Raw genomic sequence first — 21425 nt, 5'->3', positions numbered from 1 at the left:
TTATGCTCTACAAATGCACACTGGAAAGCAGGTTTGAAGATGCAACATTCTCCAGGCCTAATTCAGCCACAGAAAACATGCCTGGCTGTAGCAGAAGCCTGGCGCAATGCTGTGGAAGCTGCACGCTGATCCAAGAACCATGTTGTCAAAGACATGGTACCTGAATGTCAAGTTTTCAGGGTTAGCTGCAAATACAACTCATAAGAAATGACAGAATCAGCCCCGCAAATGGCCATTTCCCCTCTGATAACATGAACTTATTTAGAAATTCCCCTTTATGGCAATATGGCTCTTAATTTTTATCCAATTAAATAGTGAAATTTAACTTTCAGAAATAGAAGAGAATGTTAGCAACTGGCCTACTTCCACCGAAATGCGCTCACATTTCATTTATTTTCAATCAGCTATCAAATGTTTGACTCTCACAAATTGCTGTATGATTCAAAAGGCAAAAATAAAAGATTCAGCCATTACAGATTGCCTTTAAAATCTAGCCATTTCTTTCAAAACTTCTGGGTTTCGTCTTGCAAGTAGAAACAGACAATCTTTTGGTTATACAATCTCTCAGGGCCTTAGTCTGATCTTTTGGATATGCATATCCATATCTTGACTTGGGATATCTCACTTTAAGAACAGGTAGCCACACAGTGAGGCCACGAGGCTGCTATTCCGAGGCATGAAGAACGTGACTGAAACCAACAACTCTTTTTTTATGGACTATTCACTGAATGGAGAAAAATATAAACCACCTCTATTTGGTTTGACCTCAGCATATTTTGTGCAACAACCCTGATGCTCTTTTAATTTTGAAAGAGCCTTACTAAGAACACAGTATAGGAAATTGAAATTAATTATATGGTGGTTGAAGGCCTGCATCCAGCAGGCCAAGGAAAAGATGGTTTATCTTAGGAAGATATACAAAAATTTCCATCTAAACTTGCACTACTTTTTATTTTAGCAGAAATAAACTGAAGCACCAAAATCGTTCCCTGAAGGTCAGGATAGGTTTGAAATGTCTCACATTCAATTTCACAAAGAACATTTGGAAGGCAGGGAGAACCTAATAGAAATGGGAAGCCAGCGGTTTTCTCCCATTGCTCTCCAGATTCTGAAAACAGAGCACAGGGCCTTTTCCAGAGGGGTAAGTCCATTCTTGGGACCTTCAGTCAAGCATCATTTTCGAAGTCTCCATAATGGCTTTGAAAAAGAGGGAATCTTTACAAACATTGTGTAAAAGGTAATTTTCCAATACCATTTAATTCTGCCCTGCTTGTGAAGAAAAAATAATCAGATTTTCTTCAATGACTAATAATATATTGTTTTACTCCTAAAACTAAAAAGTCGTTGCTAAGTAAAATTACATACATCGCCAGGGACTATGTTTTTTTCTATTTTTTGTTAATAACTTAATGTCTGAATTTGTTGAATTTTACAATTAATTCTCAGTTGTTCCTAAAGAAGAAGAGAGTATGTATTAATTAAACCTGGAGACAAACCACAAGATCTAGTTAGATTTTTTTTCCCCCACCAAAAGCCTGGAAAACTTTTCGTGAACTAATCCTCATGAACTTTTTACTTTGCTCAAGAACACTCACTATGGCTGATATTCCAGTAACAGGAAAAATTGAGTCAAGAGAATTACCTAAAGATTTATTTCATCCACAAACCTACAGTAATTTTTGGAAATATCCTTTACTCGTCATAAAACCATAGTTAATAATAAATAATAATCAAAAGTAGTCTCCTTTTTGCCTGCTCAGTTTTGGGTTGAACATTTAGGGAGAAATTAATGTAGATCAGGGGAAAAAAACCTAATGGGTACACTGAACCAATTACTTAATGATCATGATGCAGTGAATTTTTCCTAGATTGTATCATGTTGCTTTTCATCTTTTAATTACTTTACAGTGATCGCTTAGAGTTCTGCAGACACATGACTTAACAACTTTTCCAAACTACATGAAAATCCAAGATATGTGGTGCCCAAATGTATACAGACTATGGCCCTTCATATCCAAAAATTCATGATCACCTTATTCTTTTTTTTTTTTAACAGAGGCTTCCCACAAAACATGAAAGCAAACATTTCCATCTGGAGCACACGAATTGGATGGGTTGAAAATTATATTCACAGATCTGAATATAATGATCTGAAAATGGCAATACTATTAGAAAAAAAAACCTGCGAGGCTCATTTTGGTAATACAATTTACTTATAAGGGCTGAATCAACAACAACAAAAAGTTGTGATCTTATTTTAATGAAACAAAAGCAGAAAAAAAGTGCATGCTCTCAAATTGAACTTTAAACATTTCTACCATTAAAAATAGATATAAATCCTATAGAGCATGCAATTATTGCTTTTGAAAACCTAAAAAGACTAAACTGGAAAGTCATTAGCAGAATCCAATGTGGTGTTGGGACTGCCCGTCTTGCCTGACCATGCTGTGATGTGTCACACGATTCAGCAGACAGCAGCTGGGCACGTCTAGCACTTCCTTGCCATGGCAGGGGAAGGAACACAGCTGAGTAGCATGCAGGCCAGTCAAAATTTACTTAGAAAGTGATTGTACATGTACAACTTGCTTGGGTAACCTGGGTAAAAGTGGTGACACGAGCCTCTGGCTGGTTTAAAAACACCAGAGTTTCATTCTTGATGGCTCCAGCTTGATTTTACCCCTGTGAGAAGTAAGAATGGTAAGCAGTGAAGGTCACAGGATGATATTCCTAGATTGTGCTATGGAATTCAACTTCAAATATGATTCTTAAGAGCATTTATTCTATATCCTTCACCTAGGAAGACAATGAAACCTTTTAAGAACTAAATTGTAAAAATCCATAGTTACATAAAAATGTCAAGAAATTATGTTTATGTGAACTGTAAAAATATAAAAGCAAAATTCTATATTAAATCTTGTCACAAGACAGGTATAATTCCAAGTTTGCAAAAATAAAAAGATCACTATTTTGAAATCCATGCCTTCAATTTCCTTAAATTTTTTTCATGCAAAGCTTTATGTTTGTTTCTATACCAAGTCTTTTTATGCTAGCGGTCCATAGAAAGATACACATGTATAAAATTTATATTACATAATATAATAGCAATTCATATTTTTATTTTGAAAAATTTCTAGAGATCATTTCTCCTCGACTGTGGTATAGCTACATATACTTTATTATGAAAATGAGTGGAAGTAATCGAGTTGAGTTTTTAAATACTATCTAAATTAATGATTAATTTACTGCCTCTTCTTAAAGCACAAATAATGTTGCAAAAATTTTTTTCTTTTCTTTTTCCTTTCTTTTGAAATATATTGTTCTGTTAGGTTTAACTTGTATGATTTTTCAGTTTGTCAGCAAAAAGACATTTCGTGTCCCCCAAAGCCCAGCCCAATATGCTTTTTCTACTTGTGTTCAAAAAACGAATAAGCATAAACCAAAATGCTATCTTATGGATACATTATTTTTAATTTATGTGTGTATGTATGAGTGTGTATGTGCTATAGCTATTAAAAAAGAACAACCCAGCCAACATAAATATAAATCTGACTTGTGACCTGTGTTTAATGACAGCAGTTTTCAGAGATTTCAGATCAAAATTGAAATTTGCTGAAATTTATCTCAATCTGTTCTATAATGGTTATTTTTGCTTTTGTTTTTAAAAACAGTGTACAGTTGACCCTGGAACAATAAAGGTTTGACCTACTCAGGTGTACTTACACACAGATTTTTTTCAGTAGTAAATGCTACAGTACCGTAGGGTCTTCAGTTGGCTGAATTTGCTGATGTGGAACTGCAGTTACAAAACCATGTATATGGACTGAAAGTCGTTCAGTTGCGTCCTACTCTTTGAGACCCCTACAGCTCATGGAATTGTTCAGGCCAGAGTACTGGAGTGGGTAGCCTTTCCCTTCTCCAGGGAATCTTCCCAACCCAGGGATCAAACCCAGGTCTCCTGAATTGCAGGTGGATTCGTTACCAGCTGAGCCACAAGGGAAGCCCAAGAATACTGGAGTGGGTAGCCTATCCCTTCTCCAGTGGATCTTCTCAACACAGGAATCGAACCGGGGTCTCCTGCATTGCAGCTGGATTCTTTACCAAGTGAGCTATCAGGGAAGCCCTTGTATATGGAGAGTCAACTGTAAATTGTACTGGGATTTTCATCTGGGTGTAGGGTTGACACCCCTAACACTTGTGTTGTTCAGTGGTCAACTGTACTTTTACACTTTGTGTGAGCATACGTGAGAATTGCCCTACTATTTAAAAAATTCATCCGCATAAAACTTATGCTTGAATTTAATTTTACTGTGCAAAATAATTTGAAGTTTTATCCTAACTTTATAGAAGTATTTGATTTTATATTAGCTTGCAAGTATTTTCCCTCTATTATATCTGTATATTTTAAACAATTTAATTTAATTCAGTAACTGAATTCTATCTACCCAAAACTAGCTAGGAAGAGGACAGATGATTATTTTAAAAATTCACCCAAAAAAGAAATCTTACTCCAATAATAAAATGTTTTCAATGGCTTGAAAATAAAGATATATTTCCTTGTTCCAAATTTATGATTTTTTAGCTATTAAAAAGATACACTAATAAGGTAGTAGTATACTAAAGCAATCATTTGAAATATCTATTTGAAATAGAGTTTTTGAAGTATTCTGGAAACCAACTTTTTGTTAAAAAGAAATTAACATATATCATTTCCATGAGTGCAGTGAGATGAAACCTATAATATTAATGTAGCAAAAGTTTCTCAACCTCTTTGGCTTTTCTATCTCTTCTTGACCCCAAGCTAGTCTTGTCCCTAATCTTCCCTTGTTTTCTCTTTGCAATTACTTCTGTGGCGAACTCCTTTGTTTTTAAGAAATCAGATAATGATGAAATCTGTGTTATCATATCTATTTTTAAACCCTGACTTCTCATCTAGGCTGTGGTTCCCATTGTATCCCACTTCTAATTCAGTATATCCCAGTTGAATTCCTTCTTTTCCCATAAACCTGGTAACCCAAAAGATCGTTTCAGACAGTTGCATTACTATTTTTCCAGTTTCTCAGACTCTTTACTAGGTTTGTCAAATTGCCAGTTAGTCTCATCTGCCATACTTATTAACATAGCCCATATTTCTATCACCTTATTATAATCAAATGATTGTTACCTCATTATTCCTCAAGATAACCCTTATTCCTCACTCTAAACTGCTTTACTCATTACTATGGAATAAATTTTCCTAAAGCATCCCTTTCCTATTGCTTTTCACCTGCTTCAGAACAGATAGCTCCTTATTGATCATATAGCCAATTCCAAACTCTTTGGCTGATTTTCAAGACTGTATTATTTGAAACTACCTTACTCACTCAAACATGTTTTTCCACTTTCTCAGCCGATACATTATTCATACTGATTATTTCACTGCTGCACCTAACTGCCAAGCTCACTCTAACTCTGGCTTCTGTTTAGTGGTTTTCTGCTTTTGGCTTTCTGTTCATGTATTTGACCCACATTTCGAGGCCTACTTCAATTTTATCTCTTCATTTAGCAATTTACTATGTTCTTGCTGTTCTCAATACCTATTGTCTTTATACTCTTATAGTCAGTCCTTTAGGATTAAACTTTTTAATAGGCCTTTAATGATTTTCTGAGTTAGTATTAGCTTCCTTGAAGATTCTGAAAATTCCCTGAAAAGGGTTATATTATGAATCTCTCCTTTATCTCTTCCTTTACCCTTACTGCCCAGAAGTTGCTGAGTTCACAGAAGTGCTCAATAAATGCTTGTTAACTAATTGATGATTTTCTTAAGTAAATCTTTGTCAAGTGATGGGAAATAAAATTAGAATTGAATTCTTATCTTACCAGAAGGAGCAACATATAAATTAGAATTGAACTCATTAAGTAGACTTTGAGTGGAATTTCAGAGAAAGGATATTATGCCTCATTTTGTATATATTTTTACTTTTTTCAAAATATTTCCAAATTTACTGTTATAATATATCTCAGAAGCTCTGAAATGCCTGAAAAAAAGGCATGTGAATTGTGACACTGTCAGCTACTTATACAAATTCTGTTGCCACTGTTATTAAAAAAAGAAAGTTCCAAACTATGCAAATATGCTCACAGAATCAGATGTCATTTGTCTGATTCCTATGGTGTCACTATTTATACTTTCAAGTTAAAATCTGTCTTTATAGCTCTGTGCTAGACTTAACTTCCTACTAGCATATCAGAACTCTATAAATAAGTAATAGTAAAAAATTTAATCCTGATCTCCACAACACAGAATTGGGGAATTAATAGCCTTGAACTACTATCATAGACTCCTGTAAATTCTAATCCTGCAAGAATAACATTGCCTTTCCTTTTTCCTTTTCTTTTAAATAAGTAGTAATATGACAGTAAGAATAGCTTTTCAGTCTACAGTTCAGCTGTAATCCTTAAGCGGAGTTTTTCCAAATAGTTCTTAGTATTTCCAGGTTAATCTGGAAGACCTTATACATATGCTCTTCCTTGACTGGGCCAAAATGTAATCATTACTACTCTTATTTTCCTATTATGTATAAAATTTTCATTAATGAATAACACTGTTATCAGTAGTCAATAAAAGGTTCAGAGGTGAACAAAACTACACAAACATTCACATTAAAATATCATAGCAAAACTTAACGTATTATAGAAAGTAAAGATATGACACTTTCACAATGATCAGTAAAATATGGTTTGTTTATTTTTCTAAAGAGCATAATGTAGTGTATAAAAGAATGTGTTAAATAAAATCTCTTTTTTGGAAGGCCATATTTTTTAATCAGACTTTAAAATATCAAGATGAATATACTAACTATTCAGAATGATGATTTCCTGTGAAAAGTTGGAATTTCAATGGAAGGAATTCCCAAAGAAGAATATCTGATAATTGTCCAACATTACTTTATATATGGCTTTTAATATACTTTTTAATAATGCCTATAAACACAATAAAAATTATAAGTAACTGTGGTACATGGTTTGTATAGGAAACGCAAGAAAAACTTTAAAATCATTCTTACCTCTTTGCTTTCTTCTAGTTCTGACTCACTGCTGAACTCCTCAGTATTTAAATTTTCAAAGTCAGACTCTCCAACAGCAATTGGCACCGTTACAGTGAGGCTGGGATTGTTTATGAATGACATATAATCGTTTTCATCAATTACATATTTTTCAGCACTGCTTCCAGTACCTACACCACTGGTGGTTCCATTCCCATCTTTAAGATAATTAAGCTCTTTGCTTATTTCAATGCCAGTATTATTAGACACACAGCTGTCTATTTTGTTGCCTTCATGGATTTCTATAACTTTTGGCTTTCTGAAAAAGGTTTTTTGGAAACACTCCCGTATCTTATTTTTCACATAATCAATTCCCTTTTGCATCCTTCCTACTGCAATCTGGAGATTGTTCATTTCATTATCATCATCAGTAGCAGCAAGATTGTCTGAGCTAAATGAACTCAACAGTAAGGCCAGAAAGAGGTTCAGAACCTAAAAGAAAAAAAGAAAATTTTGCTGTATTAATATTGAAATATGTGTAAACATAATAGTTTAAGCAGAGCACTCACAGCTCTTTGCTGAAATTAATTCAACAAATGCTTCTTGACTGTTTGCTATATTTCAGACACCTTGTCTTAGTCACACGCTATTTAAAGAATCTGCTCTAAGGGCAAAATGGTAAAACAAATGATTTTCCTTTCAAACGGAGGACAACCAGGAAACTGGAGCTTCTGAGATTTAAATTGTGTCTACTCAGAGTTGCTAGTGAAAAACAAAAATCCCATTTTTGTGGTTTTGGCCAAAGAGGAAAAATGGGATATTTTCACTTCAGTCATTTTACCAGTTTGTCCAGGGAATGTCTAGCTTTGTGTGTGTAAATAATGAATTTATTTATTTAATAGCCTGATGGATTGTATTAAAACAATATACTTGAAATGTAAATTCCAATGGCCAAAAGCTTTAAGAGTAGCCTGAAGGCAATGGCAACTCACTCCAGTACTCTTGCCTGGAAAATCCCTTGGACGGAGGGCCTTGTAGGCTGTAGTCCATGGGGTTGCTAGGAGTCCGACACGACTGAGTGACTTCACTTTCACTTTTCACTTTCATGCATTGGAGAAGGAAATGGCAACCCACTCCAGAGTTCTTGCCTGGAGAATCCCAGGGACGGGGAGCCTGGTGGGCTGCCGTCTATGGGGTCGCACAGAGTCGGATACGACTGAAGTGACTTAGCAGCAGCAGCAAAGGCAACCCACTCCAGTATTCTTGCCTGGAGAATCCCAGGGACAGAGGAGCCTGATGGGCTGCTGTCTATGGGGTCGCACAGAGTCAGATACAACTGAAGCGACTTAGCAGCAGCAGCAGCAGCAAAGGCAGATTATATAAGGTTTAACACATTTCCCATCAATATACTTTGAAGTATATCTGTCCAAATAGTTCAACAGATGGAGAAAAGTCTAAAATTATTCCAGGGTTTAGGCTAGACCCATATAATGTAAATTACTTTTCTTTTTCCTTTTTTTTTTTTGCAGAAAATGTGGTGAAATCTCAGCATATCATTGGGATACGTGAGGGAAAATAGTATTCAATTAATTGGCAAAATATGATTAATACAGGAATAGTTCATTATAACTGATGCAAAAGAAAATTTATGAGAATATTTTTAGCTTGAAATGTAGTTACTGAATTTCAAAAAATGTTACATGGTAGGAAGACACACACTTAGCCAGAACCCCAGTTTATTTCCTTATTTTTATATCAGATTTGTTCAGAATCTAGAACTTCCTTATTTACAATTCTGAAAAAAGTTGCATGTCCACAGATATCCCACAAACCATTTTTAAAGAAATCTCATTTGATATGTACTTCTCAAAGGAAAGTTTCAGAATGATGAAATAAAGAAATACTCTGACACTGCATAATTGGAAAATGTAAGCATTAAAACACACAAACATGCAAATTGTGGTTCTATATTAGTGCTTTTAAGTCAGAACTAAAAGTAAGCCTTTTAAATCTGGTCAATGTTTATACATGTGTATAACTGAAACTACAATAATTTGTTTTCCTTTGATAAAACAAATTCTGGGAAAAATATATTTAGTCCCCTTCCAATTTTTTTGGATAATTACAATACAGAGCTAAGATTTCATTGAAATTTGTCTTTAAAATTTGGTGATATGCAACATATGCCTCTGAGTAAACAAACAATATAAACTATGTATGTGTAATTACTGGAGATCATTATCTTGTTAAAATAATAATAGAATAAAAAATAATTCAAGCCATAAAAATAAAATTAAGGACAAATCAGTTTTGATGCTGAAAACATTTCTTTGAAGAAGGAAAACTAATATTTTTGTCCCAAGACTTTCACAGATATATATACCTCATGTAATCCTCACATAAACTACAAGATTTCAGTTTTGTTATTCCAGTTTCATAGTTTGGAATTTGAGCCTGAGGGAAGTTAAGTGACTTGCCCCTGCTCAGAGTCCCAGTACTGGGATTTGAGTCTACATTGTTGATGGTAAAACCAAATATGTCTGTTGCATCAGGCCTCCTTCCCACCTACTATCTGATCTTGTTCTTAATTATGAGTGTTTGCAATACATACGTACCACCAGGTTTCCAATGACCATGACCAGCATGAAAACAATAAGGCACATGGTTTGACCGGCGACTTCCATGCAGTCCCACATGGTCTCTATCCACTCTCCACACAGCACCCGGAACACAATCAGGAAGGAGTGGAAGAAGTCATTCATGTGCCAGCGTGGGAGTTCACAATCACTAGAAATCTTGCAGACACATTCTTTATAGCTCTTCCCAAAGAGCTGCATGCCGACCACGGCGAAAATGAAGACGATGATGGCCAACACCAAGGTGAGGTTACCCAGAGCTCCCACTGAATTACCGATGATCTTGATTAGCATATTCAGGGTGGGCCAGGATTTTGCCAACTTGAAAACTCGAAGCTGTAGTCAAGTGAAAATGTACTCTTAGTAGTAATCACAATATAATTTTAAAAGTTAGACATCATTTTATCAGTATGTTACACTGTAGACCCACCTTTGAGGAATATAAAATTTCAAAGCATACTAATTCAAATCCATAAAAAAGTGTTAATAATACTGGAATTGTAAGTCAAATCATAATATCATTTAAATGCAAAAATAAGAGAAAATATTTCAGAAATGATAAATAAAACATTCTGATTTATCAGCAGATATCACCATAAAAACAAATTAATATTTTAATTATAGACATTTGTGAATTTAGCAAACTAATGTCACCTCTGACTATACTTTAGAGAGTAAAAAGAAGTAGTAAGAGTATGAGTTATATTTTTTAATGGACATTTAAAATATAAAAGTAAATGAACTAATTTTGGTAAACATAAAAAGTTCAGTTCAGTTCAGTTGCTCAGTCGTGTCCGACTCTTTGTGACCCCATGGGCTGCAGAACAAGACCCAGTTTCCCCCTCAGTCAGTCTCTCCCATCAGGAAGCTTCCATAAGCCTCTTATCCTTCTCCATCAGAGGGCAGACAGAATGAAAGCCACAATCAGAAAACTAACCAAACATAAAAAAGCTTGTATCAATTTTAAAAATACACATTTTACTTAATTTCCTATAAAAGTTTGCATATTTAAAAATTTTTTTTTGCCAAATTCAAAAATTTGTTACACCATTTTCTAAAGTGCTAATGGGAACACATTTTTTTCCGTGTCCCTTTACTAATATATGTTGATAAAAAGATTAATTGGGTGTAAGCTTTTTATTTGCATTTCTTTATAGACTTTAAAGCAAAAAATTTTTAATGCATTTAAAACATAATTTTAGAAGAACATGTGTATTTTAAAATGTGTCTTACACAGCTAATAATTATGAAGTGTTTCATTTTTCATCATTCTTGAAAAACAGTCACACTGATTCATTTTTTAAATAAATGTTTTGCCAATGAAAGATAGAATATAAGCATAGTCTAAGCAGATACCAGTCTGAATGATCTCAGTACAGACAATCCCTCCACATTTGCCAGGCCAAGCTCCATCAAACTAAGGCTGACAATAATTCCATCAAAGATATTCCAGCCCTCTTGGAAATAATAATATGGATCCATGGCGATGATCTTGAGGACCATTTCTGCTGTGAAGATCCCAGTGAAGACCTAAAGTAACATAGAGAGCAGTACTTCACAAGCATTGGCAAACTTTTAACATTGAGAATTTGTAAAGAATATTAAACTGTTGTGAGTAAAAATATCTAAAATTTAAAGTGAAGAAATGTGACAAATGGATATACAAGTTTAGCATTTTTTTTCTGGGGAATATTTTAAATGGGTTTGTGTTATCTAATGAATCTGCTAGATTTCCAAGACGATGCTGAGTTATAACATTTCGTTGTCCATATTTGAAATTTAATACTGGTAGTTTATTATTAATAGCTACTATAGCTATTGTGTACCCTATACTTCTACCATAATCACAACCAATTTTTAAAAAATATGGCATTAAGAACAAATCTACGTATTATTGGAAGTCACTCAAAAATTACGTCAAATGGGGAAAAAAACATGTTTTATTCTTGATTTTTATGTTGTTTTATTCAATGGATACCATTCTTATTTCTATAATTTTACAAACATTCCTGAAATAAGAATGAATTTGCCACAAATGTTTCTGTAATAATTATCTCTGGATTCGTGCCTCAGAATTAACATTAATGGATAAATAGAGCAAGGAACAGCAGATTTAATTGAAAGCAGTAGGAGAACATTCTCAGTATGCACACACCAACAATTAGGATTAATAAGTTATTTGAGAGGCTGGATGAATGTCTATTTGAAAACGGTTTTGTTTTTTAACTCAAAACCACAGGCTAAGACACCCAAGGACATGAAGAGCTATGAAATTACTCTTGCAAAAATTCTTTTAAAGCAATTATCTTAATTAACTATAGATAAAAGCTGCGTATTATGACTAAAGCATACCGCTTAGCAAGGTAAATCAGCCTTTACCTTGAATGAACTTTATCAAAATAACAGTATCAAGATTATTTGGTTTCCTAAAATATTAATTTAAGGAAATCTTGATCCACTCTTACAAATGTGTAAATGCAAGCTAACATATCACTTCCTCAATCACAGAAAAACCTAAGGGAAATACCCATCCCAGAAAAAAATAGCATAACTTCAGTTATCATTCATTCATTCTAATAGAAGTAAAACATAATTCAAGTAAGCTTAGTGCATGAAAATCCAGATATGTGGTATAAAGCACATTAAAATTTGTTTTTTTTTTCTCTTATTTTATATAAGAACTCACTCTGAAGTATTTTTTCCCTGGTTAATGTAAAATAAGTTATAAAGTTTTAGGAGCAGCTACTATTTAAATAAACAGCCTAATTATAGAAACATATTAGTTAAATCCAGTTAGAAACAATCCAGGTAAATATCTCTTCCTGTAGAAAATTATAAAGGTGAACTTTTTAGTTCTTCTGAAATGTCATGAGGATGTTCTGCATTTTAAAAACCCTTAAATTTAAATTTCTTTTAAATTTATAAAAGGAATGTCTTAAATTTATATTCCTATAAGTTTATAATCATGAAGTTTATAGCATGAAACTTCTCTCTAAAAACATTTGAATTACAGTTTGCAGTTTAATGTCAGAGCCTTTTATCTCTTTAAATGGTTTCAATTTAGGCCCTAAAAATCATTAATAATTGTTTTTGTTACATTTCAATCTAGTTCAGCATTGTCAGTGGTTAAGAGAAGACTAAGACAGTAAAATTATCAAATGTTTATTGTTTGGACTTAGGCTAATTATATCTTGTCTTCTGCAGAAGCTTTTTGTTTTTCGAAAGTTTGGATTACATGCTTCTGTAGACATTCATTTCATTCATAAAAAATAGCTGCTTACTTACTACACATTGTTTTAGGCTTTGAAAAGAAATACAGTGCTAATTAGGACATACAAGTTGAAATTGCAAACCCAATTCATCTAGGCTGATAAATTTCTTATGGACAATACATTTATAGACTTCCAAAGCAGCTTCTTTAATAAGGAGATGTTTAGTGAAAAATCTTTAATATTATACATGATGACACATGACAGTTAGTGAAAACATAAGCACTAAAGATAGGGATGAGAATCAGCCTGAGAGTCTGGACCAAGAGTAAACAAATTGTGAGCATTTTGGGTTGTTTTGAAGGACACTGAGCTTGAATGATCAAATGTTAGGGGTTAAGGTCTCAATTCAGGGATAGAAAAATTTCCTTACTGAGTATTTACTTAGAGAGGAAAGTTCTGTTGATACATACATTAAAAAGATAGAAATGTTCATTCTAAAGGCTGAAGTTTGAATATTGGTCAGTTTGCTCCACAGGATCTCTACTTGTCCAGACTGACATTCCACTCTTTTGTAGTGAATTTGACATACCTGTAGCCTCCTTTCATTCCATTACTATTAGCTTCTTGTTTTAATACTTCTAGTTTAATCATACCCATGCCTTTTGGGTTTGTACCCCCAAGTATTTGTTGTTCATTCTTTTTTGGATGATGAAATTGAAATATATTTAAAGAAAAATGATGGGAAATCAGTCAACATTTATGATTTTCTTTTCTCCCACCTGTCAAATGGGGATATTCATCAGGTCTGTGTTTAATATTCTTGGATTTCTATCAGTATTAAATTGCTTAGCAAATTTTATTAGAAATTGTGGTGTACCCATAATTATTGTTACATAACAATTTTGTTAGTAGTGCTTAGTAAGAGACAACAATCAATTTTCTCTTGTACTAGGAAAGGAATTAGGTAGCCAAATAGCACTTCTTCATTGATGCAAGAGGCTTCATAGGTGAGTTCTTGAATTTGGCTTCTAATGATATTATCTTTCAATAAACAAAGCCATTTTTTTCCTTCAAGATTTCTAAGATTTTGTATTCACATCCTAAACCACACCATTTAATTAAAATAATTTGCTAATCATGTTTCTTTAGGCTTTTATTTGAAAATAGCCTATAAAGTCCTTAGAACAGGTATCATTTTCTAAGTTCCCATCTGGGTCTAGCAGAATAGAGGGATATTGTGAATCTTTAATCTCTAGTTGGGAGAGTTGCAGTAAGAAAAACAAATAGTGTAGGAGCTAGAGATCTCTATCGATATTCCCTGAAGAAAAAGTTACAGGGTAGTTGGAAATGTTTATATGATGAAGGGATTATGTAACCTACTATGTTTGATGAAGATTTTTTGCTTATAGAATCAGTAAAATGAGTGCATGTGTTTAATAGTGGTTAAAACAAACAAAAAAAACACAAAAGCAAAACAGAATCTTAGAGAAACTCAATCAAGATTTGAGGTCTCTTGAAACTTAAATTTGATCCATGCAATCAACAGGGAAATGATATAATTTTTATATGTTTCAGCAGAAAGAGGATACAAAAAAGCACATTTATCTAAATAAAGGCTGAAAGTGCCACAACTCTTTTATGGCACATTCTTTTGTTATTAATTCAACCAGAAACTCAATTTCCTTATTTATAAGGCAGTATGGAATCACTTGAATAGTAATAAACTAGTCCAGAGAAATTTTAAATTGATTTTAGTAAGAAAACTATAAAATCTTCACAAAATACGCAATGCAACACCCATCTATGGTATATACCATAGATCCAAAGTCAGCTAAGTACTCATAATGCAAGCAATATTTCTCTCTCACACAGAGAGAAAGAGAGAATATTAATGAGCTTTTAGCTAGTAGTAACAGTCAGTTTACACATTCGCCTGTTCTTATGGTTACAAATAGTTACGTCAGTTTCCGGTCACCTGTGTTCTCTATCTTTGAGTCTTGTTTCCCTAATATTAAACTCAGCTTATCCATGGTTCTGTTACAGTCAACCACTGATCAGTATTTCACCTCACTTCTCCACCTCATTATCTCCACTGATACTCAAAATTATAGATTTTAGCATGAGGAGAGACATGAAAACTCGTCTAGTCCCAACACATTGTACTCATGAGAAAACAATATTTGTAACTTTTTCAAGATCAGATTTTTAGCACAGACAACTGGACTTGGACCCAAATTTGGTGTTTTAGTCTAGTGCTGTTCCGTTTGACCATCCTATAATCCAACATCTCCTATCCTGTGCTTCCGTACTCCATTGCTTCAACGTCAAAATTCTTTAAGACCTCAATTTCCTGTGTCACTCTGACAAATTTCCCAAATTGTTCCTAACAGTTCAACTTCCCTAACTGTCCTGGGAAAAATACAGAGCTAGACCAGAACTGTTTTCCATCAGTATTTCAAAGAAAGGTTAATAGCGTACATAAGAGGAAGGAAGCTGTTTATTGAGCACGTGCTAGATGCCAGGCAAAGTGTTGTGTTTTCACATTATCTCATTAGACCGTCAGAGCAACTCTGGGAGATGAGTATTATTATATCCGTTTCAATAATAGAAAACAAAGACTCGAAATTGTTTTTATCATGCTTGTCCAGATGCTACATTATTAGTAAGGTCAAACCCAGTTCTACCTGATTCCAAAGCTCATGTTCTTTTATGGATAGGAAACAAATGGTTATTTATCAAGCTACACCCATGTAAACACTCTGAGAGATACAAAAGAAAAGTAGGATGTGATCTCTGCCATGGAGTAATATGTAGTGGAATTGAAAAACAAGAATTATGATGCAACAAGAAAATGTTTAATGTTCGACCATGTTCTATTCACAGAAATGGATTAGGAGTTAAAAGTGTGCTCAGTATGGACTGAGAGTCATATTAGAGGAGAGAGGAAGCTATGGCTGGACCTTAAAGAATATGAAAAATTGAGATGAAGTGATTTGAGTCAGGACACTTTAAATATGAATATAGAGAACTGTGAATTACTTTCCCTATATAAACATATAAACATTTGTGGGTTATAGTGTCAAGGCTGTTCTGAGAAGACTGATGGTGACTGGCTAGGAAACAATGGAAAATAAGATGACATAGGAAGGATGGGATTAGAGGGGGAGTGTTGAAAACCAGGTAAGATTGTTGAACCACAAATATAGACAATAGATACTTTGGCAAGATGAAAGCAGACTGAGTGTAGAGTACTAGAATTACAATTTTAATGGTAGCTATATTGGTAAAAAGAATTGATACCTAGAAAAAAGAAACAATGGGTCCTGATATAAAATTGTATATAAGAAATAAAAGGTTTCTATTTTGAAGCTGGCAGCCTCTTTGAAACTGAAAGGCTACTACTAGAGGTAATACAAAACTAACTTGAAATTTTTAGGGCTTTCAATAAACTGTGAGAAAGATCATCTTTCAGATGTTTAAAGTTATCCTGGGGCAATAATCTTTAACAGCTGGAAATACAGAAATAGAACACAACTTATAAGAGTAGATAATACATAGAGCTGTTGAATACATACAAATATTGAGTGAAAAACATAGCCCTAATAGGCAAAAGAAGAGAAGTCCAGAAAAGGAAGCAGAGATATTGAGTGATTGGAAAGATGAAGGAGCCAATTAGACACACACACACACAAATCAATATCACAGGTGTCAAAGATGAAGAAAGTCTCAAGAATCTGGTGGGTGTTATACTGAGTCAAATAATGCAGTGAAGTTGAGGTCACTTATTGAAGTAGACACTTAGACAGTTGTTTGCCCAGTATTCCCTTTCTTCTTTCTGTTGGGAATTAATCCTCCACCTGTGTAATTCCTCAGAACTGCGATTTGCACATGAATCTACCTTCGCCAATGTTGGTTAAACCAGAGAGAAGCATCTGATCCAAGCTATGCTAATCAGAGTCCTATCACGAGAGTCTTTAAACTGGAACTGAAAAAGAGATTCAGTGTTTTTCCATTGCAGAGGTTACAAGATTTAGAACCAACAAGGTATGGGTGATCATATTTCCTGACCTACAGACAAAAGATGCAATGAATGGTTGGGCTACATCCAATCCCTTGGTTAAAGCATTTCCTGAAGCCCAGTTGCAAAATTATCCTCATATGGTTTGGTAATTCGTCTTTTTCTTTCCATTTCATGAGACAGTCTTTTTATTTTCCTCTTAGGCTATTGAATTCTGTTTCTATCTTGTGCCAAAAAAAAAAAGGTCTTGATTAATAAACTATTTAAATTCTTTTTTTACTTGTTCATCCATTTCAGTTTCTTCATTAGAAGGAGGAAATGTATATGTCGGCATACACATATACAGATGTCTACCCAAGTAACATGAACCAGAGTGTGGCTAAATTACAAATGCATTTTTATCAACTATTTCTTCTCTTGTGTGAATTCTACTGAAGCATTTTATTAGGCAGTTCAGTTTGAAACAACTATGCCCTTGTTTGCACAGAAATCAATCTTTATGTATTCCCTTCAAAGAACTATTTCTTCATAAGCTGTGTATGTTAAAACTGCATGCTTATGGAGCCAGAGTTAGACCTCATGATTTCTGCTTTTTTTTCAGCAAGATTGACAGTAATTTTAACAAGTTTACAAAGGGTAAAACACCATGATCAATCAGCACAGATGTTGGTCTCAACAGTCAGTATTCATACCAGTTGAATTCTAGACCTTATCCCTGAGAACGCCTTCAATATTCCTTTAGATATTTCTTCCTCTGAGAAAAGAGGGTATAGTTCGGGGGTTCTGCATAGCACAAATGGATTTCTTCTTTGGTCTATCTGCCTTATCTCTGACAAAGTAAATAAGTAAACTTCAAATGAACTCACCAGGTTTCCTACAGTCAGCACACTACTGAATTGACCAGTCATTGGGTAGTGCTCCATGGCCATGAAGAGGGTATTTAAGACAATGCAAATAGTGATGGCAAGATCAACAAATGGATCCATAACAATTAAATTTACAAGATGCTTTACTTTTAACCATGCATCACAGCAGTCCCAGATCAAGAACATATTGGCAAATCTATACCAGCATGGTGGACATTTCTGCCTAGATTCTTCAAGTTCTGGGGGAACAATAAAGAATGAGATAGTAAATAACAATATAACCAAATTACTGTTGTTGTAGATTATACATTATTTGATAAAATTGATACTTTTACTTAGGGACGGAAGTTCATATTAGTTTAACAGACTTGAGAAGACAATTCCATTGAATATTTTCACAAAATATTTATGAAAAATGTCTTTTAGCCGAAAAAATACTTCAAACTTATTATGTTGCCTCAAGTTAAATAACTTAATTACCTATTAATTAGGTAATGGGTTATTAAATTGCTATATTTTCTTTATCAAAACAGAATTTTAAAGTAAGTTTTAGAGAACTATTAAGTGTATCAATTACTGTTTCTTTTGAAAGAGCTTTTTCAGAATACTTTCTAAAATTGTGATTATTATTAATATATGTGACCCTTTATTCTCTGTCTCCACATTAGCATTGATCTTGTACACATCAAGATATAGTATGTTTTTCTTTTTAATATAGATTCAGCCCCAAATCTAGTTCTGTTATTCATATTTACTCATTTTTTTTTTCAGAATTCTAGCCTATTAAAAAGGTACTAGTAATTTAATGGGTGAAATATATATGAAATATATGCCCATTTGCATATCCAATATACCAATAGACTAAGATACAAAATATAATTGAAGTTTTCTAAAGAATTCATGTTAGATATGAATTCTGATTGGGATTTATAAAGTGACAGTACTGATGTAATATTCCTCCAAGCTTGAAGAAATGGGGACTTATTTAATGAATGAACAAGGAAGTAATATTTGTTGTCCATTCCTGTGTGTCAAAATCAACAAATATTTGTGTCAGCTCTTCATTAAAGGAATGTAATGGTTTCTGTGTATGTGGAAGATGGAGGAAAGATCTTTTCTTAGGGCTCCTGTGGAAACAGAACAAAGGTTTTGATTTCTCCAACTCAACCCATATGCCTCCTCAACCCATCACCACTCCTATGCCTGGAGAACAGATTGAAGTTTTAGAGATGTTTCTTTGTGCTTCTGCATACCAAAACTTAAAAAGGGAATTTTTTTTTCTCTAATTGCTTGAGGATAATATAACATAAGGATAAATCCTCGCTGATGAGCTATCGAGTGGTGAAATAATCACTCGGTAGATGAGAATCGGAATCAAAAAGAAATAGAGGCAATATTAGTTGTGTAATCAATGTGATAATAGTGTTCCATATATTATCTACTTAGGTCCATTATACAGTTCTGATCTTGGGTAACTGACTTTCATAATTCCATGGGAATAAGTAATAGTTCTCCAAACTATATAATCATAGAAAGCTGACTATCCCATAGCTGCCTTCTTACCCTCCATCGTGTTAGTCAAGATGCTGGCTATGCTCATGGCTCTTTGCCTTCCGGAGGAATCTTCTAGCATCTCCATTGAAATCTGGTAAGAACTTAGCCTTCTCTTTCTGACTTCCGTTTCAGTGGTGGTACCCTGCAAACCAAATACTGATGGCTCAAACCACCCTTTTCAGTGAGTAATACAACACAACATTAGCATTTCTTTGGAAAGTCATGCCACGTGCAGTTTTCCCAAGTAACAATTTTCAAATAATAATAAAATACTAATTTATTATTAAATTATAAATACTTAAAAAAATCACAGGTGATACCCTACAGGGTTAAAACAAGAATTTACCAGTTGGGTGCAATTGTATAAGGCAATTATGTTGCAGAAATATTTTAATTTACCTGTTGGAATTTCCAGAGAAATTTTTCATAAATCATTTATTATTTCATTTAATTCAAATGAAAAGTATTTTAGCTTTCTCAATAATTAAAATCAGATTACTCTTCCCCCAAAACAAATAATAGTATTATGTAATATTAATATTAAGGCTGAATTATTTTCTTGAGGCTATATTGAAAATATTGACATATATGGGCCGATTTTTTTCTATGCACGAACACAGATGTACAATGAAATGTGTGTGCTTTCCTGAGATTTTTTAAATTATTTCCATGTGCCATCCTATAAGAAATCAAAACATTTTAGAGTCATTTAATAGACATCAGAACATTTTAGAGTCACTGTAAAATATTGGCAGTTGTACCGAAACTGCCTGTTATCAATATGTTGGCCATTAAATTATTTAATTTTAAGTATATGAAATTTCCAGAATATGAATAGACTATTATACAATTCTGGGTGAACAGACATCTGTAATAGGTTGTCATAGTGCCCATTATTTTGTGTTGAATTTGCAGATAGGAGTTTTCACCCCAAACTCTAAAAACCAGGCTCTTTTAACCTAAAGCATTTGAAAGTTAATGGTCCCATACAATTCAATTGGTTCTCAAGAGTCTATTGGTTTTTTCATTCAGTAAAATCATATGTTATTTTTAAGGACTTTCATTTTGGGGAAGTAGGATAGTATAACAGGCTAAACCGCCCAGGCCTTGATTATTTCAAATCGGTGTATAATGTCAGTAGTAGCTAATTTATTATCTATTATCACCTCTGGCCGATGTCCAGTAGGTGAGGTTAGAGCTGATGGTCCACCCACCAAGGAAACCACACCATTGCAATCCACAGTGCTGTGCATCTTCCCATTGGCTGGAAGCCCTGGCACCATCCTGGATGACATACTGGCCTGACTAACGTTACTGTTGCGTCGCTCTCCGTGTCTGTGCGGCACAAACAGTGAGTCTCTCCTGCTCTCGCTGTCTTCAAATGTACTGTGTTCGTCATCAGCAAAGTCATTTTCAGAACCGATATCCTTTGCCCGACCTCTGAAGCTGAAAATACTTGTTTTGCTATTGCGTCGTGGGGAAAACAGGGAACCACGGATACTTAACAGAGACTGAGGAGAGAGCAAGGAAGGAAAGAATGGGGACAGGGGACACAGCTATTTAATGAAAGTCTTAATATTGCAGAATCTATTTGCTTTTGGGTAAGAATAGTCTTGCTCTTAAACACGGTTTATCAAATTTATAGAGAACACATATGTTTTGATATTTTTATTAAAGACCACAATACAAATTTAAGTAATTTTTCTGATTAGGAGTTCTAATCTGCAGTTTACTAAGTGCATGACCACTTCATTTAATCTTTGCTGTAGTCCTATGAGGTGGATTTTGTCATCGTAATGTTCTAGGTGGGGAACCTGATGCTGGAGAGGACAAATGATTCTTTTTAACAGGTGACTTTCACTCCTAAATGCTATAATCTGAAAGGGCACACGACTTGGAAACTAAGTTACAGTTCAATGAGACTGTTGGCTTGAATTTAAAATATTTGGACCAAGTAAGTTTCTTCTGGATGATTTAAAAACAAAGGCATTATCTCTCCATTCTCTTTTTTTGAGTTTTAAAAGGAAGTTACTGTTATTTTCTGGGCCTTCTTGTCTTTTGCACATGGGCATAAAAGCCACAAAACTTATCTATGATGCGGTCTTCTAAATTTGCTA

At 33.9% G+C, this 21425-nt stretch overlaps 1 protein-coding gene across 2 annotated transcripts in view; it reads right to left on the bottom strand.

Annotated features, from left to right (window-relative positions):
- SCN3A (sodium voltage-gated channel alpha subunit 3) overlaps positions 1-21425 on the bottom strand; it is a 121414-nt gene that overhangs the window by 31968 nt on the left and 68021 nt on the right. The window contains exons 13-18 of one of the 2 annotated variants that reach the window (XM_002685332.6): positions 20475-20819; positions 19318-19450; positions 17755-17993; positions 11015-11188; positions 9638-9994; positions 7044-7514 (exon numbers count right to left, since the gene is read on the bottom strand). In XM_002685332.6, the coding sequence (XP_002685378.1) occupies positions 7044-7514; positions 9638-9994; positions 11015-11188; positions 17755-17993; positions 19318-19450; positions 20475-20819 (1719 nt within the window). The remainder of the gene's footprint in view (positions 1-7043; positions 7515-9637; positions 9995-11014; positions 11189-17754; positions 17994-19317; positions 19451-20474; positions 20820-21425) is intronic. The other variant, XM_005202500.5, reaches the window with a different exon arrangement.

The sequence above is a fragment of the Bos taurus genome, chromosome 2 (assembly GCF_002263795.3).
Source record: "Bos taurus isolate L1 Dominette 01449 registration number 42190680 breed Hereford chromosome 2, ARS-UCD2.0, whole genome shotgun sequence".
NCBI lineage: Eukaryota > Metazoa > Chordata > Mammalia > Artiodactyla > Bovidae > Bos > Bos taurus.
Note: the sequence above shows the minus strand (reverse complement) of the source record. Positions and strands in the feature narration are given on the sequence as shown.